The sequence below is a fragment of the Branchiostoma lanceolatum genome, chromosome 18, assembly GCF_035083965.1.
Source record: "Branchiostoma lanceolatum isolate klBraLanc5 chromosome 18, klBraLanc5.hap2, whole genome shotgun sequence".
Classification (NCBI taxonomy): domain Eukaryota; kingdom Metazoa; phylum Chordata; class Leptocardii; order Amphioxiformes; family Branchiostomatidae; genus Branchiostoma; species Branchiostoma lanceolatum.
Window position 1 is genome coordinate 7,488,607 of NC_089739.1, and position 21,321 is coordinate 7,509,927.

General features: G+C 39.1%; 1 protein-coding gene and 1 long non-coding RNA gene across 10 annotated transcripts in view; both read right to left on the reverse strand.

Annotated features, from left to right (window-relative positions):
* Positions 1 to 347: 347 nt before the first annotated feature.
* On the reverse strand, positions 348 to 6,260 carry LOC136424397 (uncharacterized). Its single transcript, XR_010753883.1, has 2 exons — positions 5,605 to 6,260; positions 348 to 5,243 (listed from the first exon to the last, which is right to left on the reverse strand). It is a non-coding gene; the product is annotated as an uncharacterized lncRNA (long non-coding RNA).
* Positions 6,261 to 6,415: 155 nt separating this feature from the next.
* The window catches only part of LOC136424138 (arf-GAP with SH3 domain, ANK repeat and PH domain-containing protein 2-like), a 61,970-nt gene continuing 47,064 nt past the window's right edge, over positions 6,416 to 21,321 (reverse strand). For 4 of the 9 annotated variants that reach the window (XM_066412606.1, XM_066412600.1, XM_066412604.1 and 1 more), the window contains 11 exons: positions 21,029 to 21,096; positions 20,137 to 20,262; positions 19,762 to 19,954; positions 17,498 to 17,812; positions 16,869 to 16,962; positions 15,288 to 15,320; positions 14,307 to 14,413; positions 13,829 to 13,879; positions 13,250 to 13,362; positions 11,944 to 12,066; positions 6,416 to 11,400 (listed from right to left, as the gene is read on the reverse strand). In XM_066412606.1, coding sequence (XP_066268703.1) covers positions 11,326 to 11,400; positions 11,944 to 12,066; positions 13,250 to 13,362; positions 13,829 to 13,879; positions 14,307 to 14,413; positions 15,288 to 15,320; positions 16,869 to 16,962; positions 17,498 to 17,812; positions 19,762 to 19,954; positions 20,137 to 20,262; positions 21,029 to 21,096 — 1,298 coding nt within the window. In that variant the 3' untranslated portion in view covers positions 6,416 to 11,325. Of the gene's footprint in view, positions 11,401 to 11,943; positions 12,067 to 13,249; positions 13,363 to 13,828; positions 13,880 to 14,306; positions 14,414 to 15,287; positions 15,321 to 16,868; positions 16,963 to 17,497; positions 17,813 to 17,868; positions 18,082 to 19,761; positions 19,955 to 20,136; positions 20,263 to 21,028; positions 21,097 to 21,321 lie in introns of all 9 variants that reach the window. The other 5 variants (XM_066412599.1, XM_066412603.1, XM_066412601.1 and 2 more) reach the window with 5 other exon arrangements.

Sequence of the window (21,321 nt, forward strand, 5' to 3'; positions counted from 1 at the left end):
TTCCCCTACCCTCAATACAAGGTTTAATATTGAATGCAAATTCTATCGGCGCTATTGACAACCTTTTATAACCCCAGCCCCACCTACACCCCCGGAATTCCTTACACTACCTTAAGGGCAGGCATCTTTCGTTCGTGGTCTGGACATTAAAAAGACCATTTGGGTAAATTATGTTGATATACACCTGTAACACAGGTGAGTGTAATTAATCTGAATGTAATAATTGACTTATTGAGAAACTATGAAGACTGGTCAGGACATCTATCAATCAATTTGATCGTAGGCAAACTCCGGAGGCCCAGTAGCTGACGTGAGGATACAAAAAGACCTTTAAGCAGAAGCAAAGAAACAGTTCAAAGAAAAGTATTCTTTATTCAATACTTTAGACATAAACAAGAAAAGAAGGTAATAAAAACACATCTACTGAATCTAATTCTGTCATAAATGCTACTGCCAGAAATCTAACAAAGGAACAACGTCCAAAGTGTACATTGAAACGAACTCTCTCGTGCTTATATGCATTCACACTATCACTTAAGATATAAAAACAAACCTTATTTCAGTTAACATTAAATATTTTGTTATTTGTAACGCTTCTAAACCTCAACATCCAAAACTTGACTAAATACACACAAGTTGATTACAGATGCATGCAAAGCATGGCCACCTTGTGAGGTTTCTAACAATAACAGCAGAACGGATAACTCTACTTACAATAAGATAGAAAATATATCTATTTATTCATTTATCTATTTGTTTATTTAACACATCATCCTCTCACTGACTTATTGTAAGCCTTTAGATATGCACATGATTTACTTATGAACGTTTTCCGTTATGACCCTTTTTGTGCAAAGGCGGTACAAATAAACGTAACAAGAAAGTAAACAAGAAGCGCAAGACAGAGAAATTAACAAACTTTTACTTTTCACTATCAGAGAAGTAACAAATCATATTCACAGAACAGAAAAAGGACAGAACTGGCCACCTAAGGGCGATCTCATCGCGACGGGCATCAGGAGTACGACCCCTCCTTACCAGAACTGTCAACATAAAAGGCAAATCAAAACTTTTCGGAGGATAGATACAATACCTGTTAAAGACTTCTCACTTTCGTTGTCCATATCCGGTCCAGGCCAAAACACTTTTTCCACCTAATCGTCAAATCCAAATCATATCCAAATTCAATGTCCATTTCAATGCATTTGTCAAGTCAAGTTAAAGTGAAGTATACAGATATCATGTAAAGGACTGATATTAGTTCATTTGAAATTGTGACCACAAAAGGCCTTCCGCCGCAAACAAAAACACAAGTAATTGACTGAATCCACAGGACTAGGTTTCGGAGGAAGCTTTCAGTTCTTATCATCGGTCGGGTAAGACTAAACATGGGAAAACATGACAAACAATACCTTGCTTTGTTCACAATTTTGATTCTTACTTAGGACGTGTTCATTAAAGTAATGTTTGGTCGAAAACTACTATGTCTTAGACTCTTATTTTCAGTGCATAGTCTTGGGCAGAGGCCCCCCAGGCGTCAACATGGTTAGCGGAAAACTACCCGCGCCGACCCATGAAAATACACCCAGGCATTGGAAGAGATAGCCGGAGACTACCTCGACCCATCCCCGGTTTGTGCAATAGCCTGCCCAGATACGCCCCAATACTAATGTGAGCATTTTCATAAATAAGCCCAGTAAGCCAAAGGTTCAAAAGGAGAGACACGGCCTCTCTCTAGTCAACATAGCGGTACGAGGACGGTACATAACTTTACCGTTAAATCTAGGGTTATATGCACGATCATTCACAGCGGCCGCCCAGACATCGTAGGAGATAGAGGAGATCTACCTCTGCCGACCGGTCAGGCACAGACCCGATTATGATCAAACACCATATTTTTCTTGATTATTCAGAATCAATACTCTGTGGAAAAAGACAAGGCTGAACGTACATGTAAACACAACATGGGAAAACCGTCAAGAAGAGAAGGGCATCATGAAACATCTCAGCGGGACTCAAATACAATGCTTGCGAAAGTCAGCGGCGTCAAACCATGATCTGATCAAAAACAATCATAAATGATGTATCAAATATACAATCAATTTGGATATGATTTTGTCCAATAACCCCATTTAGAAGGAGAGAGATTAGCGTACGAACCATGATTCCAGCGCTCTGCGTCTTGTCTGCAGGACTTCCAACGGGTGTTGTAAACATATGTGTGAAGCCCACTCGGAGGGGGACTTACTTAGATGTTCACAAGACGGGCACAAACACTTCAGGGCAATTAGTTTATTTTCATGGTGGACTTTGTTATGATTTGAGAACTTTTTGTAGGGACAGTGGAAATCTCTGCCACTACACGGCTTTTCGTTACACTTAATTTCCACGTCGTTATTGACGAGCTTGCTCCTTGCGAGTTTTTCTTTTGCTTTATCGATCAAAGCTGTATCATCTACCGATGTTTTCTTTTTTGGAGCATGAGAAACTGATTCCTCGCTAGAGTCAGTGACGGGACGAGATCTTTTATTGGAGTGTATCTTCCATGGGGCTTCCATGTCAACATCATTTTCGGCATTAGGAGTCTGTTCTTGGCTGCCTGTACCTACGTTTGGAGAATATGAGGGCGAATTGTCGTCCTTTCTCTCAGAAGTACTAGCCCTTTTTTTAGCCTGAACTGGCTTCCCACTTTCTCCTTGTTCACATTTTTCTTTCTTTTTGTCCTCTTGGCTTTCACTTGTTGACGTGAAAGATTCAATATGGTCCGAGGACTTCTGGTCTTCTACACTTTCTGGATCATTTATATTCTCACTTTCCTCGTCATCTTGTATTTCTCCATCCTCGATATCTTCACTATTCTTTCTTGCTTTCTCAAAACATGACATACATACAATTTTCTCGTCAGTAGCACAACCATCACAACTCTCCATTCTACCATCACCTATCTTTATCTCTTTTTTACAATCACCACACTCCGCCTTTTCGTTGACACTGACAGCATATACGCAATTGCAAGTCAAACATTCGATGGTTATTTCATCTACTCCTAGATCTTTTGCATTGGAGCTTTTTTCCTCTGAGTGTACAACTATCTTTTCAGAAGTACTAGCATTTACATCTACATGTTCATCTGAAGATTTGTCATTTTTCTTTTCGCTGTCATTCTTCACCTGTTCTGTAGCATTACTCGGACTTGTCCAGTTATTGCCCGGTGAAATTACTCTGGCATAGGACTTTGGACAGTTTTTGAAGGTGTGACCCTCATCGTTACATACTGTACATTTAATCTCTTTATCGCATTCAGAAGCTACATGACCAAAGTCAAGGCATTTGTTGCACTTCTTGTACGGACATTGAGCGAAGAAATGATCATTTTCGCCACATTTATTGCATACTTGCTGCTGTCCCATGTATCTAACCCAAATAATGGCGTTACCAATCCGCAGGCCGTTTGGGATGTTCTTCTCAAGTTCCATGCGGTATTGGCGCACCCCTTTTTTGATCTTATCAAAGGGGGGCGGATAGGTGGGGCACTTTGCCATGTTTATTCTACCATATCTTGACAAGGTAGCCTGTAGGACTCCTTCGTCCAAATAGGCAGGCACATTGAGACATGTTACATAAGTTCCCAGGCCGTAACCTGTAACATTTACTTGATCAAAAGCGGACCTGATCTTGATGGTGGCTTCCTGTTTTTTAGCAAGACTGGCAAACGTCACTTCGAAAGTATTTTTGTTGATGGACCTTACTGTATCTATATCATAGGCCACATCAACACCTTGCATGTTCTGGAATATCTCGAGAAATTCCTGTGTAGAGATAGGTTCATCTTGCTCGAACCTGTAAGTGACAGACTTCTGGAAAAGGTCCGAGGTCACAGGAACCATTTTACCAGAAAATCTTAGAAAACTGTTCAAACTGAAAAAGGCTTGAAAAAAGCGCGCTAATCACAAAGCTGATTTAGTAATACAGCAAATGTAATTAAGCTATCAATGAATTCGACAAATTATTAAAGAGTGCAATTATCTAACACTCAGCTCGCCGCAACCACGTGGAGACGAAATTCTCCGCTAACTTCGTGTCGCTTGCGACTAAACTTGCACAAATTAATGACTCCTAAAGCAGCGTCATGTATAACTCGCTGGGTGCGCGGTAATACTTTCGCTCCCAAAGCATCAATCAAGTTAAACAGTCAAAATCAAATTCGATATACTTAGAGAACACTCGGCGCGCAATAATAATAGAGGACCAAAATACTCCTCCTAAGCGCAGCGCACGGAGTCAATTCGAAAGGATTATTAAGCAATACTCACTGAAGACTTGGTAACTGCAAATGACACGCGCTGAAAACCAACTCAGAGACCAGCAAAAATAAAAAAAAACTCAGCACATGTTACATGTGCTTAACAAAATGGCGGACTCGGACGTTTCTGCTTCGTCACTCTGCCGCAAAAGATGACGGTTGTCTCGTCGTCGTCTCGCAGTTCCTCTCGGGAAGGAAAAGGCAGAATAACTAGATATCTAAAGGAAATTAACTTATCCGTGCACAGGTGGAAATTGTTTACCCTACATTGTGATTACTTATGTAGAAGAGACAATGAAGAAATCAATACTCAAGTCACCACTCCTGGATGTTCCCGTCGAGTGGTACCTTCTCCCGAAGAACGAGCCTGTCAATCCATGACAAGCGTAGAAGTCCGGAAAGCCCGTCCTCAGCAAAGGTTTTCCGTTATGACACTAGTACAGACTGACTTGTCACTCTACACTGATTCATGCTCATGAAAGGTACACTACTTCCACAGGATGTATATTTCACTTGTGGTCCGGACACAAAATAGACCATTTGGGTAAATTATGTTGATGAGCATCTGTAACACAGGTGATCGTCATTAAGGTTGAATATATCTATTATCATTCTGGTAAATTATGAAGATTTTACAGTACTTCTTTACAGATTTTTTTCCAAAGTACTCATATTCAAGTTACCGTTAGAAATAATGACAGATATATTTATACCGTATGAAGCTGATGGGAATTCATTTTACAGTTGTAAGTTCATAGAAATACGGTATTTCTATGTTTTTACAACTGTAAAATGGACTCCGATGAGCTTCTGCACTGGTCCCCACAGCAGGAGGAAGATGTCGGCTCTGTGATTCTTTGAACTTCTGCACCTGTCCCCAAGCAGAAGGAAGATACCGGCTCTGGCCTTGGGTTCACCTAGACAAGCTCGGCGACCAGCACTGCAGAAAGTGGGGAAAGGAACTCACCTTACCATAGTTTTATTCATTATTTACTACTGATATTAGACAATAATCAAACATTAAACATCCGTGACACCTTCACGGACAGATGATGATGGGAAAATAACAACAACAGTAGAAGAACAACAAACTCCTCTCCCCTGCCTCATGATATATTTACAAAACGAGCCAGTAACTGTTAAACGAGCCAGTAAAAGGCGCCGCACATCCTTGAAACGTAAAGACGGACAACCACAAATTGTTCTAAACATACAAAATAAGACATCCACAACAACTGACATTGCATTATCATTGCATAACTCTCGATGTATTGACATAACCGGAACAACAAGATACATACCTGCATACCTGGTCCTCTAAACTTGCACCGAAAAGCCGCGGAATCGAGAAATCCTGTCTGAGACGTGCACAGGTAACACACGTCTGCGGACTCACCTGGGTTTAACGTCAACAAACCTGAACTTTCTGACCTTTACCTAAAGTTCACTATGGTACCTGATACACACATAACGTCGCGGTATGTTTGACGTACTGTCAAGCACGTTCGTAGATGACTCTCATTTAGTATAAAATCTAAAAAGCTAATTCTAATTGTCGGGCCGGCCACTAAGAGCGCGATTTAGACAGGCAAGTCTGTGATCATTACCTTCGCCGAGAAGGTTATGTTTTGGGTAGCGTTTGTATGTGTATATGTAAATGACCAGCATAACTCAAGAAGACTTTGGACAACTTCTGTCATTTGGTAGAAAAGATGATCAACTGGTATGATTTATAATCGATGAGAAAAACTCATGATACGCCAGTCAAAAATCATCTGGCAAAGGTATGAGGTCGTGGAACTCTAGTTTTGAAATATAACTTGAGGAAGTTGATTTGGGTTAGTATAGTAATAACCATGGTAATATTTTAACATAATATAGATGTACCAGCTAGGCTACAAAAGCTGGACAGTGGCAGCCTCGAAAAAATGTATCATGCATCATCGCTGTATTCACATATAACTCAAGAATGAAACATACAGCCCAATGCAAGGTGATGGGTGGGAATATAGACCAAAAGAAATATACTCTAAAAACAAGAAAGCTGAAAATGTAATATTTATTCTGGGATATTTGTGTTCAACAAGAAGCAATAAAAAGGCACACACACCATTTATACAAGACCAATGTTTATTATAGAATTCCCTTCTTTATTGCCATACAGATATTCACAAGTAAAAGGTATTTCATGTCGGAAACTTCTATTATAGCATTTCCTTAATACATACACAAGCCAGACAATAGAATAAATTCAGTGTAATTCTAAAACTATAAAAAGCGTACGGGTACATTCTGATTCGACATTATGTAGTTTCTGTTATCCAGTTACTGTTGTCCAGGTACATGTATATAATCATATATATTACAACAAAACATACAAGAAAAATGTATTGCAATTCTGAAAGGAAGCCATACTGTACAACACAGAATACTCATCAACATATAAATCTAGTATGTCTGGACAAAGGATGCCACAATTATTAAAATCAAACTGTATCTGTTGTCTTAATTTTGTGCACATGTTAACGCTGCTCCAAATGGGGAGGAAAAGTATACAGAGTGAATAAGCTTGTTTATGCTACCAACTGCTCGTGTGCAACTAGATGCATTGTGGGTAATATGTCAAAGGTCAAGGCCCATAACTTGTAAAGGGTTCTTATCTAGACTATGCTTCATGTGTTTTGTTTATGTCACAGGGGCCTTCACCTTTGACATGTTACCCATAATGAATCTTGCTGCACGTGCACAGTTAAAACAATGAACAAGTAAATTCATAATAGTCATTTCGTAAAACCTGTACAGTTTAACTAGTGCTCCAGTGTCAACAAAAAAACTTTGTACTGGCATGTTGATGTCAAATTGGACATTTTAGCACATTTTGGAAGATTCTCAGGTATATATTCCTGCAGTTCGCAAGTAAAGGATAGCCTATTCACATTCTACTATCAGAAATTCTTGGAGTTGTCTGTAACATATTGCTTGTTTCCAGTCTGTATAAAACAACCGTATAAAAAAAACCATTCCAACTGTTGGTAAACATAAAGAGATACAGTAACTGCACCGAGATACATATTCTAGGGTGAAAGGTATCTGCAGCACAACCTAGAGTTAATACCTTGCTGACATCTCTACAGACTGTCTGTTACCTTCCTCAGGGAGTTAAAGACTGGTCCTACTTTGCACTGCAGCTAGGTGGCGCTGCTGCAATGTACAGAATGCAGTCCCAAACATGACTCGTGTTGCAAAGTGGAACCAGTCATTTTTGCCATGAGGTAAGTGGCGGACGGTCAACCAAAACTGGCTAGATATTAATCTTGGTTATAGGGAAGAAGCCTTTTATCCAGTGATTTACCCACCTGATGAAACTATTCATGGAGGAATACATAGGAATTGCCTGAAATATATCAAGCACCACAAATTGTTTTGTTGTTGTTACCCACTGTTTCACCTTTATGTCATGTACCATGCTCATCATAATGATACACATTATTTTACATAATATAAGGACTACCACAAACAAAGAAATCTGGACTTTTTTAACGGTATATACAACTGAAAATACTTGATACTTTTTGCAGACAGTATTTACAGCAACGTTTCATCACTAACTTCTAAAATGCTTAGAGACATTCTCTCATTCTTATTTAGGGAACCATGCAGATATAGAGACATTATTTTGAACATTGTAAATCTATGGGGGATACAGAAATCTGTATAACAAAATTAATGTTTTCACTTAATTCTCCTTTTGTGTAGAGATTCTGAAAAGTGCTTATGCATATTAGCTGTGCTTACATGTATACAATGTACTTCGAGCCTCACTTATTGTTTGTGTAATGCATGTAGGTCCTGATTGGCAAAATGCGGGTTTTCTCGTATCAACTGATCTATAAACACAATATCAACAACCGCTTGAGCAAATATGGCCCTCAATTTTAAGTTAGAACAATGTATATGCACTAACCGGTCCATATAATTATCTTCGTACGGCTTTACTGATGGTCCTACTTTTCTTTAAGGGTACCTGTCTAAGAAAGTCTGAAAAAAAATGTTATTATTCTTGGCGATGAAAGTCAAACATACTACAAAAGATTAACTTTGGCACCCCTGTTTCCATGTATAAACCTACTGTACTCCTCAAACACTACTGCCACTACAATTCGATTCCTCAGATATTGCGTGAATGTATCTGACCACTTATTCTTTCCACAGCACACACAAGCAGCTATAAGTATACCACCATTGCAATATACCCCAATGACAAGTATCTTAACTACATGTACTAATAGATTACTTGGGTGTAGATAGGTATAGAAAAGTTTCATTTGCATTGACACAGAAAGTACCTTTTAAATATGTACATTTACACAGAGATTATTCAAAAACACCCTGTTTGGGTAAAGGGGGTCCCTTTTTAAAGAGGTCTTGTCAAGATTTGCAACAAGGAGGCATTTTGGGCAGTTCATGGTTACAAAAAAGCATCAGCTTTTGTCACTTATTCTAGCTTGTTATGGCACGTTAAGATACAAATAGAAACAATGGCATTTAGCAGATTATAACTTCTGCTGCAGCATCTGAAGGGAGTTATAAAAGATTGTAAAAAAAGACAAGCAAATGTTCAGTTCTAATAGGGACTTATGCCTATGGCAAGCAGCTTTTGTCGAGTTGTAGAACAGACACATACAAAATGTACATGTTGGTAACAAATGTATAGTATCCTAGTATTATTGCCCAGAGGAAAACTTCAACATTTTAGTACTTGGTAAAAATCATATCTTGGCAGACTTTCAAACTGGGACAGCCATAAATGGCCATCAAATCTCAGGAATTCAAAGAACTCTAAGCTTTTAAAAACGGCCATGCGGGCCTCAAACAGAGGTGGTCACTAGTCGGTAGTACAGGTTTGACTGTGCACTGTTTAGCAATGGCCAGGTGGTCTTTTTTGCATCTAGGTGGTCACTAGTACAGGTTTGACTGTAGCCACTTTCTCCATGAATGATCCAAAAACCTTCCAAACAAAATGCCTCCTCACTGCAAATCTACTAATACTTAATACTAATGCAGACCCCATAAAAACACCATATTATCAAAGTCAGGTAAAATACTGGCCCAAGGTACCTAGAGTATTTACAAACTTGGCTTTTCCATCTTAAACATTTAGCACTGGCAACAACTGATCACCCCTGCCAAGCTACAACTTGGACTAGACCTACATTAAAATTCCTTGGAATATTCCACTGTATAAATTTGAGGAGGGTAGAGATGGATGGCAAAATTTCATTTCTTTTGATTGATAAAGCTACTGCTTTTTCTTTTTAATTGTTTTGTTCCAAATACAAATTTGTCCACTGTAGCTGGTTAAAAGATATACTTTGTTTCCATGGACAGATGTTTGATTCCTACAAATACTTGTGTTCAACTTTCTTTTCTTTATAATTGAAAACAAATTGTTCTTAAAAACTCCAATGACTGGCCATAGAGGCTATAGCTACAAATGTGAACAGGTCTAAGCAAGGAGGTTTAAAATTAACCTCCACTCCTTGGTCTGAGCCATGGGTATCTATTTCATCAATATAATAAGTTATGTCTAATTTGGTTGTCTCAATTCATTCATAATTATTATCTTCCGAAAAATCCCATAGTTTTGATATGATTTCTTTCTCTTCAATGAGCACAAAATAGGAGCAAGAAAGTATCTTCAAGATGCCCTGAATCTTTCTTTATCCACCTTTCTTTGAAAATAAAACAACAACACCTCTCCAAAAATTTGTACATGGAATGTCCAATCTTCTTTACAAAATCCCAGGGAAGATGTATTCTTGTGTCTTTATTGTTACGTCAGCTTTTGGTTCATGATTCAATGGGAGCATTTGAGCTTTAGAGAATCAGAATACTTAAATTCATTATTATTTGTAGTTCCATGATTAATTTTGAAATACTGTAAAAATCGGTCACTATGGCAACATCCTAGGTAGTACTGTAGCTACATGTACCTGATTCGTGTCAAAGGTCAAGGTCAAATTCTTGGCAAGATTTCTGGAATCGATTGCTCTTTTCATGATGTATATACATAAATCTAAGGAACAAAGCATCTAAACCACAACTTGATTTTTCTTTTTTAGATTTTCATTTTCTAAAATCTTCCATTGACATCACACAATCAGACTCTTTGCCCTAACAGGGTAGAAAATGTCTAGGATCATTCTTGTTTGTTTTCTTAAAGTTTCATTGCTTTGTCTTGCTTGGAATATTCATATGTCTTAGACCACACCAATTTAATTTGACTTGGTCCTCAGATTTTTGCACAAAAAGAATAGATCAGGTGAACGACATAAAAAAAGAAGGAGACAGAAACCTGTGATAGTCCCAAATGCCACCACAGGAGCCACAAAGTCAACATAACTTTTCATGCAAAAATCGTAAGCACTAGGAAGACAATGACTTTCTTCAACTGTTGGTGCAAAAATGTCAGGAGCGCTGTACAATCCAAAGGCCTTTTTTTGTGTGTGTGGTGGAAATTAAAGTTAGTCAATTCATACCCTGAATGATAGAAATCTTTTTCAATTTTTTTACTATGAAAATCAGAAACTGGAAACCTAGAAATCAAAATGGTGTGGCCTTGAATGTAAAATGACATCTTAAAAACTTGACCTTGCATTGTGTAATGTTTTCTTCTTTAGTAAAATACACACTGTACCATGCAACACCACTGCTCACAGAGCAACAGTGACTGCAACAAAATGTCAGAGTTTGTACACTTCACCTTTGACCTGTTACCTTTGACCCAGATATTGCCTGAAGATACCTTTTCTCCACTTGCAACTTCAAATACAGTTTGTACCAGGAGAAAGATGTTCCAATCTTCTTGGCTGGTCCAAGACATTCCGTAGTAGACCCTTGACGTTTAGCATCAGCATCATAGCATCCAAATTTCTATCTAAAACCTTTGAAAGATCTTCTTTCTTTCTTTCACTCTTCTATGGCTACCTTCTATGGCTACCTTCCATGGCTACTTCTTTTGTTCAGTCACTCAGCACGTGGACAAAGCTCACAGGGAAGAGCCCTCTTCTCTCGGGGTGGCCCTCGATGTGGCCCTCCTGGGAACACAAACATACAGAAAAATATAAGTACAGTAATCAGGGCTATGCTATCTTTTTCAAAGCAGGACACTTACAAGATTGTAAAGGGTGGGTAAATAAATATACATGCAAGAAGTTTCTAATATAGTGAGCTGGGAACTCATTTTCACCTGAGTTGAAAGAGGAAGAAGTTGTAAATTGCCTTACTCAATGGCATACATGTGTAACATTGGGATCTGCTAAGAGATTCAAAACCAGAACCTAAAATCTTTAGATTCTGGAAGAATTATGTACACTTTAGTCACAAGACCACCTTAAATTTTGGTGCCTTTAAAAGCTGACACCTTCCTTCATCGTATTGGTGAGTTTGTTTTGCCAGATGAAGTCATTAAAGCAAACTAGGAAGTGCTTTGTCGAGTCATGGCTGATTCGAATCTGAGTTTCAAAGATATTGGACGGGGTGCATAAGAATTAGTTGCCTCTTGCAACTATAGCATTTACTTCAATCTGAAACAATTCTTTTTCACAGCTGTGAGTGAGGCGAAAGTTGCGTCCACTCACCCACCACTCCTTGTCGGGCTCTGCTAGGACAACGATGATCTCTCCTTCAGCGAAAGTGAGCTCGTCCGTGTTGTCTGCCGTGCAGCGGAAGGCTGCTCGGACTCGTCGCGACTTCGTCTGCTTCTGGACAGAAACGCAACAAGTTTATGATTCTGCCAAAATCTCAGAGAGGATTTTCTTGATACGTTTATGAAGGTTAGACATCCAGGTAAACAGTATTTAAAGACAATTCAATCTCTACAACTTGATAAGATTTGGATATAATCTCCAAATGTTTTCAGCGTCACTAGCATGAACTGACAGAAAAAAATGAATACCAGTACATTGTATAATTATCTACATGCACGATGTAGATCTGTTTGAACATGTCAAAGTCATGTTCTGCATCTGCAAATGAGTACAATGTAAAATCATCAGTGATATAAAAGATTAATTCATATGCTGTAAAAAAGGCAAGTCCAACAAAATATTTTACTATATGTAGTTACATACATGACATTGTAAAGTATAGCTGGAAAAAAAGACAGAAACACATGGGTGAGTTACAGATGTATGTACATGTAGTACTAACATACATGTATGTACAAATGTACATTTGTATCTATTTTCAACTGACAGTCAGACTTCCTGACTTGTTCAATTGAAAACAGTACTTTCCTCTGTCAAAAATCTACATTTTTCCACTGTGCATTAGATGCAACATGAGTAGTTACAGTAACAGTACAGTGTAACTATACAGAATGGGTCCCTAACTGAAAATTTGAAGTTTTGCACGTTACATTCTCCTCACCTCATACCTGGTCAAAAATCCTCCAAGAAACTGGGCAGCAGGGTGAGGGGGTTAAAACGATCGACCAACATGTTAGTAGACTTTAAGACTTAGAAGCTTTTTTTCCAAGCATTAAGATTGTTAAAAACAATACCGTGCCTGAGCAGAGTTTAAAGGCTGATACTGACAATGCAAAGTAGATAATGTTGGGTGCACATAAGTACTGAAAATGCAACACCTATGCCAAATAGATTGAGAAGAAAAGAGCAACAACTTTAACAAAGTACAATGGTCACTTTTTCATGCTGACAAATCAACAGTTGCAACAGATGATAGCATACACTGTAGGGCAAAACATTACCTTCTCTGTTTGATAAACCTTGCCATGTACAAATGTAGATGCATGCATACATGTACATGCATGTTTTTTTCGGGGTGGCAGATATACATGAAAGTGACCTGGCAAAATAATATAAGCAGACCATCAATGTAAAAGACATTGTTTTATGTGAGAGGATAATCTATGGGAAAACTTACTGGCTGTGTCTTTCTAGGTAAGGGTACAGGAGAGGGGCTCCTGTCAGGTGAGCTGTCGATGTCTCCTTCTGCACTGTTCATGGACAGGCTGTCCACAGACTTCCGAGGGGCAGCTGGAAAATAAAGAATGAAAAGGTTATTTCAAAATCTTGCCTGGAGGCTAGTTGTATTGACAAAAACACAACAAATAAAACAATGACAACTTTGGACATGTGGATTAAAAAAAGAAGAAGATAAAAAAACACCTTTTACATTTCATCTACTGTTGTATAACCTTCTTCCTACTGCCTAACATCATAACTAATACATATTTGGTGCCAAAGGGCTGTACGTTTTTGAGTGTACCTCAGTAGGCTGAAGATCAAAATTTGAAAAGGTGACCATTTTCTGTATTAGAACTGTCCATACCTCTCCATAACTAATGCACCTTTAAAGTTAGTTGGAAACTCCAGGCACCTTTCTACCCCTCTTACAACCCTAAGTTGTGGCTACTACAATCCTTCTCAATTCACCACTAAATCTACCCCCTGTGTAAGTCAGAAATCTCAGTGCTTGAACACCTGAGCAGAGTTTGTGTACCTGGGGAAGCCCCTGGACTTGGAACATTTATGGAGATTTTGATGGGAACAACTGGGGAACACACATATCATAGTCAAATCATCCATTTACCATTCAAAGTTTTGAGAGTAAGTACGTATAATTATAATACTCCAGAAATGTTTGGTACAAGGAAATAGTTTTTTACTTCTGGATAAACATGCGCACACCCAATCCTGGGATAATTGGTCTTGGAACTGTTTCAGGAATTGAAGACATATACAGAATAGGGAAAGACATTCTAACTCAGGGGCAACAAATCATACATGTATATACAGTTTTTCTCTACGGTAGTACTTTGTTGACATACAAGATTCCAGAAGTAATAATTCCGTAATAAGTATACAGAAGACAGAAGAAGGGGAAAAACACAAACATCTGTAGGATTGAACATCTAGGGACAGCATGAAAGGGAAAAAGCCTTGACCTTGGAACAGTCTGAAAGGGAAAGGTTACTGACCTTGTGGCTGTGTCGGCATGGAAGACGATCGAGGTTTGGGAGGTGGGGTGGGGGGCGTCCCTCGGTCTAACACTGCCTTGTTCCGAGGTAGGGGCTGAGGCTTCTCCCTGTAAGAGACGGACAGTGAGCAGTTGTTATACAAGCTGCAGTGAGTTCAGACTTAACAATCAAATTTGAAGAAAGTTAGCCTGATATTTTGTTACAAACAACAGTTATGAAGTTAATCTGTGTTAGTAGAATTCAATATGAAGATAGGTTTTTAGCTGCATTTTCCAACACAATGTATACATTGTAGTATAGCCAAAAATGTTGGAATTTTAAAGTCGAATCCTTTATGTTAAAAATTGCAGTTAAAAATCCTTCTTCATGATAGATATGATCAACCTTACACTCATAAAGATTTCAACCAACCATCTAGTATGTGATAATTACGTCTAATAAAATTGTTAGTACAGTCCAACAAAACACACACTAATACTACTGTCAGACTAAAAAAACTCTACTTCTTTTACAAACAAGACTTAACTTTACACTACTATTCAAGATATCAGACTGAAACATAGTACATGTACTAATATTATTTCTACATAAAATGTTAGTGAAGCCCAATAAAACACACCTTTTCCAACTCTAAATTTCAAAGCTCTACTTTTTAACAGAAGAAAGTAGGTTGTAAAGAAAAGGACTGGTATAGAAGCCACCCCTATACCATCAATACAGACTTGATTGTACTTTTTTTCTAGTTTGTCTAAAAAGGTTACATTCTAATTGTGTCAAATGACATTGAAAAGTCAAACAAAACACTACTTGTCAGATTTCTAAAAGCTCTTTAACAGAAGAGATTAAGCTGTACAAAAAGGTACAATAAGTCACCCTTCCACCAACCAAAAAAGACTTGATTTTACAATTTTTTTGTAGAGTTTGTATTAAAAAATGCTACATTCTAATATGGCACCCAAGTATCGACTGAACCTTCCTCACCCGAGGAATGTGGACATAAATGGCCGCTCCTCTCTGGAACAACATAACCATGTAAGTTTTCTCTGAAGTAATATCGTAAAATCATCTAGTTTCACTGGGATTCAATAATTAATTTGATAATCTAAGGTACCACCCAAAAGTTTTCTCTGAAGTAATATCCTAAATTCATCTAGTTTCACTGGGATTTAATAATTAATTTGATAATCTAAGGTACCACCCAAAAGTGGCCAGTTGGTGCTTATATAGAGGCGGTATCTGATACAGGTTTGACATTATTCTATCATACTGCAAGGTCTTGTCATACTATTAGTATTACATACTGCTATACCACTGATTAAACTATCCCTGTCCTTAGTGCTGAAAGACTATTCCTAACAACATCTGCACTAAAAGTGTTTTGGATGCTACTGGTGGTGCTCAATACTGTAAAATTCAGTTATTTTTGCAGGAATTTAATTTCATGGTAGGGGGGGAAAAAGGAGATTCTTGGTGTTAGCAGCTGACGCAATTCTGTAGTAATGTTTAGATACAATGGAAACATATACCGTACTAGTATTCCCAATGTCATGATTTTCTGGGTTTAGTGATTATAGAAATACTGTACTTGATAATAATCTGAGGTTTGCGGTTTTTACAAAAGTTTCATTGTATTCAGTCAAATTCATTTCTGAAGAATGTTATTGTTAGCCTGATATCAGCCTTCATACTAACTTCATTGCACAACTATAATTGTATAATATAATAACTATGAGAATGTCTATTTCATGAGATTTAATATCCTCTAACTACAACTGTCTACAGACAACAGCTATAGAGCTATATGTAAGCCATATAGATATACATGTACATGTACATGACTAGCAGGTTTGAGGTTTTCATAGTATTTTGTATTACGCTTAGTTTCAGTGAATTCTGCCACATCTATAATCGAACTACATGTAACCATACAGATATAGATGTACATAACTACTTGTAGCTGGTATGTCTTATCCTGGAATCCATCCTACTCTAGCTCTGGTTTTCTCCTCTGATTGCTTTTGCTGCACAATCTGGCCCCCGTTCCCATTGAAACGTTTTGGTCCTTTTAATTTGTCCTGCATTATTTCGGTAATCAAAAATATTTTTCAGAACCCCATTACCAAACCATTATGAGGACCATGCGACTTGGGGCCAATATTTTGCCCATATTTTAGGCAAATATTCAAATGCCAATCATTTCTGGAGTACTAACAGGTGCCAGACTATTTGGCAAATGTAGAGATTGGAGGAGCACACTAGAGCTAGAATAGGGGGGATACCAGGCTACATGTCAGTACTGTAAATCTATATAATATTGCAGTTGGTAATTTTAGCGGTTGGGGGAAATGGAAATCGTTCATTGCATCTAATTTTAACGGTGGGAACAAACATCACTGTCTCAAATGTAAGTGATCAAATATTTGCAATTATGAAATTCTAGCAGTTGACTGGTGACCGTTAAAGTAGCTAGTTACCATTAACAACTCAAGAATTACACTATTCATCTAGATGTAATTTGTACACAATAAGCTACATAAAGATCGAAGGCTTAATATGTCCTACCCGTGGTGTCTGTCCTTCTCCATCTGCTCAATGACGCCAGGTGATTTGGGTACAGGTGGAGGAGGAGGCATGTCTTCCTCTGACACCTGCGTACCTGGAAAAGGTGAGTTACACAGGTAGGTTTGTTACATGTATTATCATCAACACAATTAATTTTAACTTTAAGCTTAAAGTTTGTACTTGTGAACAGCATGTAATCTCCAAGCAGATGATAGGAGGAAAAATCGCCATGTTTTTCCAGCTGTCTGTTTTTGTGACGAACTGCCTCTTTAACACAGAACTGGGCAGCAAGGAAAATGTAATGGTTTTGCTTGCCAACATCTGTTTGGAGATTATATGAAATGTACATTTTGTGATTTGTCATTGATGATTTATCTATAACCTGGTATTAGTTTGGGTCACAAGAAAGTACAGTACATCTCATATGCATTTAGACATAATACAGTTTAAACTCTGCACAATGGTATAACACATTTCCGAAAAGAGTTATAAAACAAATTTAACAACTTTTTGAAGCGCCAGATCTACAAGTTTAACGCTCAAAAAGATCCTTCTTTTTTTCAAGGCATATGAAAAATTCGACCTTGTCCCAGCCACTTAGCCAACCTTTCACCTCTGACCTTCCCTACCTTGCTTGATGGACATCGATGCGACCCTGAGAGGGGGAGGAGGGGGTCGCGGGGGCAAGATCTTAATTTCAGGTTTTAGAGGTCGGTTTGGGGGAGGGGGGCGTGGCGGTGGCTCCTGCGACCTGCTACGATTGTGCTCTCCGTTCAAAGACCCCGTTCGAGCAATTCCTCCGCTTGCTCCCTCGGGAAAATTGTCAGCATCGGTTACTACGACAACAGGCGGAGGGCTGCCCGGGTCGGAGTAGGTTCGCTTGTGTCCCTTCATGTGCGATGGTAGAGCGATTAAGTTGCCCTTGGTGTCCTTCCTGGTCTCACCTAGAGGAGGTTAGAAACAAACACACGACATGTAACCAACGGTAAGGAGGCAGTACCTGTGGTGGACGTCCCTCGCACCGGTGGGGTGGGCGGCGGGCTCCCACGCGACGCTGGGTCGGACATTGCACGTTTGTGGTTCCCCCCGGGCGGGTTGGGGGGAGGTGCCACCGGTGGGGGCGGGGGCGCTTTCTTTTTTAGGGTGCCCGTCCCGGAGGAGGTGGTGTAAAGCGGAAGCGTCATGGTGCCGGTGTTAGGCGTGTTATGGTAGTCTGGAATGGAAGAGAGAGAAAAAACAAACGCACCCCGGTTAGTGTCACACCACCACCACCAAGCAGAGAGACAGAGAACAGGCATGTACAGGTCATGGAGTCATGCAAAAGACTGGTGAATACAGAATACACCATGTGCAAGCTCAGGCCATGATCACCAATTTTTTTTTTGCTTGGCTCTGTCATTTTGAAGTAGAAATTTAGAAAGAATTGAGGAAGACAGCCAACATGAAAACAAAGATTGTGAGGAAAATGGGTGACCGTGAATCTGACTATATTCGCTCCCTGGAACTGGGCACAGGTTTTCCCCTCAGACTCTGTTTTCATGTTGATCATCCAGCTCAGACAGAGAGCAGGCATTACATGTCATGAATTCATGCAAAAGACTGGTGAATACAGAATACACCATGTGAAAGCTAAGACTGCAGTCACCAATTCCTTTGGTTTGCTCGCAGATATTTTGAAATTTTGGAAGAAGTCAACATGAAAACAAAGAGTGTGAGGAAAATGGAAGTGAATCTGACTTTATTCGCTCCCTGGAACTGGGCACAGGCTTCCCCCTCAGACTCTGTTTTCATGTTGATCATCCAGTTCAGACAGAGAGCAGGCATTACATGTCATGAATTCATGCGAAAGGTTTGTGAATACAGAAAACACCATGTGTAAGATGCCTGTGTGTGACAAGGATTGCAAAGATGCAAGTTCCCACCACAACTCAGTGTAAGTTGGTTGTCATGCTAAGGTTGACATCTTAAGATCAGGCATTTCAGGTTATGAATTCATGAGAAAGGGTCAAGTATGAATACAGAAAGCACCACCATGATGTGCAAGATTGCAAAGTTGAACAGTTCAGTGCAGGTTGGTCCTACAAATGTAAGTGTTGATTAATTCATGCCTGAGTCTTAAACAAACTGAATCATAAGGTGAGCATAGCTACTAGACAGAACACTGGACTCCTTTGGATGAATTGCAATTTATGTTTTATTTTTCTGTTGGTAGCGGGTAAAAGAAACATCATAATTAGCACTGCATGAATAATCGGAGGTTAGTTTCACACCCTGCATACATCAACCAAAAGCATGATTCAACCGCCTGTGATGCAAGTGTTACAGATGTCTATACAGTCACGTACATCTGTAGAGTTGTATCTAAACTCAAATCATTCACATTCAAATACTATGTACAGTGTACAGATGGTTTGAAGCCTGACAGAAAGACATATACATATACATGAACTAGAAGTGTAGCCAGACTCTCTCATGTGATTATGATATGGTATGACCAAAACAAGCAGAATACTTAGTTTATGTACTTAAAACTTACAAAATAATAAAATTCTATCTACACAAAGGGTATAATGAACACTGCTACTCCTGTTGCAAGCCAAAATGTTGATGAAGAAATGGACTGTGGTTGTGTAGAAAAAAAATTGTTGATAAATATAATGCAAAAAAGAAATTACTTTTACGTTTATGAAGGTTAGATATCCAGGTAAACAATATGTAAAGATAATTCAAACTCTACAACTGGACAAAATTCAGAGATTTATTTCCAGATGTCTCCAGTGACATCCATCACTTTTCTTCATAGTGACGCTGAAGAAGAGTCACTCAAAACGTCCGGAAATAAATCTCTGAATTTCTATCCAGTTGTAGAGTTTGAATTGTCTTTAGAACTTACTTTTAGTTCTTGTCGGCGGCGGAGGTGGTGCGGTGGAGGGAGGTGGGATGGCGCTCATTAGTTCACCGACAGTCGTGGACGGTCTCTGTCGCTCTCTCGTGGAGGACGACCGCTCGCGCATGAACGGTTTCTCGGGCGTCATGGAGGAGAAGACGCTGTGAGGCCGCGGGGTTTTCTTTTTATCTGGACTGATCTGTAGTGGGGTAGAAAAATATTTGTCTTGTTGTAAAATCTATCTACCACTCGAAAACAAGACCACAGCAAAATACACCTGATAGTTTGTTTCAAAATAAATGCCTTGGACTTGGCTGTAGCTCAACTTATGTACAAGCTTCTGTGTCAGTATGTCTTAAGCTGTGTCAACCAAACACTTACTCTATCTTTTTCGTCGAGTTCGTCGTCGCTGAAGTCGAGGTGTCCGTCCTCGTAGTCCTGCGACAGCGCCCAGTCCATGTTGATGTTCTCACACAGACTCAGCTTCCCCTGGGACGCCTGCTCCAACTGGAATGTCAACAAAAACTCAGTTATAATGGTTTAATGTCAGGACATCTTGGTTGGGGCTGTCTTTAGGAAGGGACGTAAGGCCACAGCAAGTAAATTTTATGGATGACATCCTTCGCAGACTCCAAAATTAATGAGATAGGGCAAAAAAAAACAAGCCGGGCCAAAAAAAAACAAAAACTCAGTTGTAATGGTTTTATGTCAGGACATCTTGATGGGGCTGTCTTTAGGAAGGGATGTAAAATGACTTTGCACCCATGTGTTCACCAATAGGAGCTCAGGATTCATTCTCACTATAAAAATCAGTCCAATAGGAGCTTACTCCCATACATCTGTCCAGTGATCAAGGAAGTGCCTCGAGTACGTTAAAGGGGAAGGGCCAGCAACCCCTCCCTGTAAAAATACACCCTGCTACAGTAGAAACAGCATGGAAACTTGCTGACCTATGTGCCACTAGGCACCACAAGGGTCTGAACAAACTGAAGATTGAAGAAAATTAGACATATTACAAAAAGGTACTTTGGATGTTCAAATGTATGTGTGGATGGGATACAGCAAATACAGTAATAGATGTACATTCTGTAACTACATATTTTACATGTATAAATGGAGGAGCTTGTTACAACAAATAATTCTTGTGCCTTCATGCTCTTGCTATTTTCAGTGATTCCTGGTTTAGCCCATCTGGGTGTAGTATTAGGAGCCTCCCCAACTAACTACATAGTAAGAAAATGAAGATGATAAAAAGAACAAGACAACAACTCACCATCTCCTGGCAGATCCTGTGCTGTTTTCTGACAGACACAGCCAGGGCTGACTCCCCGTCATTATTATCTGTAAATATAAAGTGCATTGAATGATTATCAAGAGGAGTAGCGGTGACCTTCATGTACTTGTCGTTTGCTAGCTTGAATGTTTTGAGACTTACGATTTCTCACAACTTGTATGTAGAAACTGATTCCCAGCTCAACACTTATGATAAATTATGTCAATGGGAGTTGATAACACACCACTACCATTGGCCTGTTGCAGTGGCCCATGGGCTAATGGGATGGAGAT